The following is a 3,862-nucleotide window of genomic DNA, read 5'->3' as shown; positions in this document are numbered from 1 at the left end:
CCTTATATATCATGAATTCTAAGTTTTAAGGTTAAGGGTATTTTAATATTTTTTACTCTCAAAGCTAAAAAAAAAATAATCTCAAACCCTTACTCATCTCTCTCAACATTTTTCTTTCATCTTTCTCAATCCAACCTTTTCTTCTTAAAAAAGGTGTTTGTAGAGAAGTTTATGTAAATAAGTCTAATGTTGAAAAACTACACATACATAAATTGTTCTTTGAAGTACCTCAATTCTAAGTTAGAGAAAAAAAATATTGTGATATTATTCATTGTATCTTAATATTTTATTTATTATTATTAATTTTGTATGACATAAAATTACTTATTTCAATTAATAATATAAAATTTCATGTAATACAAAATAATATATATATATATATATATATATATATATATATATATATATATATATATATATATATATATTTTGGATGTGTTACATTAGCTAATAAATTTATTATATCACTTAATTTTATTTTAAATATCTAAATAACATTTTCCTAATAATAAGTAACTGTAATAATTATTTACGAATTGAATATTATACTATTTCAATTTATAATTAATTAAAATATTCATCTCTATTATCTGTATTTATTAACAACATTTATATAACCATTCTTTCACCAATTATATTTATAACCATATATAATTATAGCATTTAAATATAATTAGTATTTATTAAAAGTTGTATGCACCCAATTTTTTCTTTTCATTGTCTTCTTATAAAGATGTTTTTTTATATTGCTAAAAACAAGATTTCTAATAAATTGTTCATGTTTTTAAACAAGCTTTTAATTTTTTTAAAAAAATATATAGTAAAATATGTATTTTAAAATATTAGTTATTTTTCAAAAAAGTTAAAAAAAGAAGTTCTATTAATAGAAAAACATACTTAATTACACACATCTATGCCATAATGTATACATTATCATATAGCTTTTACACATGGTCCTACATCACAAAGAGAAATTATCGAAAGATATTTTATCTTTTGTATTATCTTTTTATCCAAATTTCCTTCCTCAAACATGCACCACAGATGAATAGAGAACTCCCACAAAAATGCAAGCATAGCCACCTATTGTCTAAACAAAACAGTGTTCTAACCTCCAATTCAAAGTTGAAGAGAAAAGGGTCTGAGGAAAAGTTTTCAACCTGCAGGAGATTTTGAGCATGGCTTTCTCTTTTTCTTCTTGTGCAATCAGAAAGCCATTTTTGGGGGTTCAAGAGAGAAGGTTGAATTGTGAAGTTCTGAAGAAAAATGATGTTTCTGCTTTGATAAAGTGTTCATCTAAAGAGTCTTCAGAATTGCCAGAAAAAGGGTCTAAGTTGGGGATTGGTTCTCCCATTATTTTCATTGAAGCTCCCAAGATGATTAAAACTGCAGCCACCATGCCCTGTCTCAGGGTTAACACTGGCCAAGTTAAAGCTGGTGATGTTGGAAGGTATTTAACCTCATCATCAACAAATTTAATTCCAAATTTACTGAATATCACTTCTAATTTTATTTTACCGACAACATACTGTTATCATTTGTTAAACCTATAACCTTTTTCATTTTTCTTCCAAATTCATCATGTCTATCTCAACTCTTAAACAAAACCGATTTATAAGATACAGTTTATATCTCATTTAAATATAGTTAGGATAAACTTTTAACTTGAATGTAATACCATATTAGAAAATAGGTTTAAGCTTAATTCAATCTCACAAAATCAGTTTGTAAGATAAGATCTGTACTTCACCTATAGACTTTATCTCTAGTTGATACGGAATTTTTAATATATATAACTTCTAAATTATAAAAGGAAATATGATTTGAAATCTATTGAAAATTGAAATTTCAAATTAACTTACTCATAGAACATTGGAAAGGATAGTGTTTCTAGTAATATTTTCTATTTGTATAGTTGATATGAAAGTTTTGGTTAATTTCACTTGCAACAAAGGAGAAATGATATAAAAAAAGCTTATATTTTTCCACATGTTTGTTCATTAACATGGTGTTAGAAATAAAATTTTGGTTTATGTTAATCTAACCCATTGAGGTGGGAAGGTTGCTTATAATAAGCTATGCTATTGGGTTTTTCTTTGGTGCAGAATTATTTCAAGAAAACCCAAAGATGTTTGGGCTGTGAGGCTAAGAATTGGAACTTATCTCATAGATGGGAAGTATTTCAAGCCCTTGGATCTGGCTGAGTCAAACTGAACAGTGACCGAGAAAATAGAAAAATTGGAGACAATATTTTGTATATTTTTTGCTGCATTGTGTAAATTAGTTGAGTAGACTATATGAAATTAATGTTTTCTGTCTTTAAAGTAAATATAGAAAATATTCCAACCTCCTGATTTGTAATCATTATATTATATTATTTTAATACTAGAGTTTATATTTAACTTAATCAGATAAAATAGTTTTTTAAAATAAAGTCTGTCCTCTGTTTATATGTTGTTTTTTTATTATATTGATAGTTGATGTAAAATTTTCAAGACTCTGTTTTAAATTTTACACATTCTTAAATTGAAAAAATTTCAACCATGAAATCAAATACTTGTTAGCCATTAAATAGAAGTGGCTGATGAAACAATATTCTTAATAAATTTAATTCAGATAGACGATGAATTGCTCTTATACATCTTAGTAATTTGGTTTATGCATAAACTTTTCTTTTTGAAAAGAATCAATTCATTTGTAACCATATAACTTAGGTTTAATCTCACCACACAAGTCTCTATATTTTTTCAAAATCTTAAATAGGTTCCTTTTTTCTTGGTGTATCAATTGGGTCTCTATTAGTATAAATTTGATTCAATTAGAGGTCTACCGTCAAATTCACTTAACGACAGTTAAATATTTACTTACGTGATCTGCATAGTTCAATGAGTAATTAATAAAAGGTTTAAAGAATAATTCTGATGTATTATTTCAAAGAGTAGAGTACCATATATATACATATAAGGATCCTATAATTCTTCATCTAATAAAGGAATGCCAGGTGCACAAATCTGCACAAATTAAAATAATATCTAAATTATAACTAACACAATATTTGATTGCCTAATATCCTTTAATAGAATATTTAGCATATCTTAACACCCCCGCTCAAGTTGGTACATGGATATCACACATTCCCAACTTGAATAGAGACTCATCAAACAATCTTCTTAACACTCCTTTGGTGAGAACATCAGCCAAGTGTAACTCTGATCTTATAAAAGGAAAGGAAATTATTCCAGCTTCAATCTTCTCTTTGATGAAATGTCTATCAATCTCCACATGCTTTGTTCTATCATGTTGAATAGGATTATGAGCAATTGCAATAGCCGAAGTATTGTCACAGTACAAACTTATAGCTTCATTTAGTTTAAATCCCAAATCTGATAACATATTTTTAATCCACAAAAGTTCACATACACCTAGTGCCATGCCTCTGAATTCTGCTTCAGCACTAGATCTTGCTACTACAGGTTGTTTTTTACTCCTCCAAGTTACAAGATTCCCTCCTACAAAAGTAAAGTATCCAAAGGTAGATCTTCTATCATCTTTTGAACCTGCCCAATCTGCATCAGTGTACCCTTCTACCTTTAAGTTTCCATTATTTGAGAACAAAATTCCTTTTCCAGGAGCAGACTTCAAATATCTCAAAATTCTTTCAACAACATCTATATGAAGCTTTCGTGGGTCATGCATAAATTGACTAACAACATTCACTGCATAGGTGATATCTGGACGTGTATGGCACNAATAAATTAATTTTCCTACCAGCCTTTGGTATCTTCCTCTGTCTATGCTTGCTGAATTTGAGCATTGAAAGAGTTTATGATTTTGTTCAATTGATGTATCAGCTGGTTTACTC

General features: G+C 27.6%; 1 protein-coding gene across 1 annotated transcript; it reads left to right on the top strand.

Moving 5' to 3' along the window:
* The first annotated feature begins 1,010 nt into the window (after positions 1-1,010).
* On the top strand, positions 1,011-2,348 carry LOC106767667. Its single transcript, XM_014652606.2, has 2 exons — positions 1,011-1,450; positions 2,106-2,348. The coding sequence occupies exons 1-2, from the start codon at positions 1,179-1,181 to the stop codon at positions 2,212-2,214; spliced, it is 381 nt and encodes a 126-aa protein (XP_014508092.1). The 5' UTR covers positions 1,011-1,178; the 3' UTR covers positions 2,215-2,348.
* The last annotated feature ends 1,514 nt before the right edge of the window (positions 2,349-3,862 follow it).

This window comes from Vigna radiata, chromosome 7 (genome assembly GCF_000741045.1).
Source record: "Vigna radiata var. radiata cultivar VC1973A chromosome 7, Vradiata_ver6, whole genome shotgun sequence".
NCBI lineage: Eukaryota > Viridiplantae > Streptophyta > Magnoliopsida > Fabales > Fabaceae > Vigna > Vigna radiata.
Note: the sequence above shows the minus strand (reverse complement) of the source record. Positions and strands in the feature narration are given on the sequence as shown.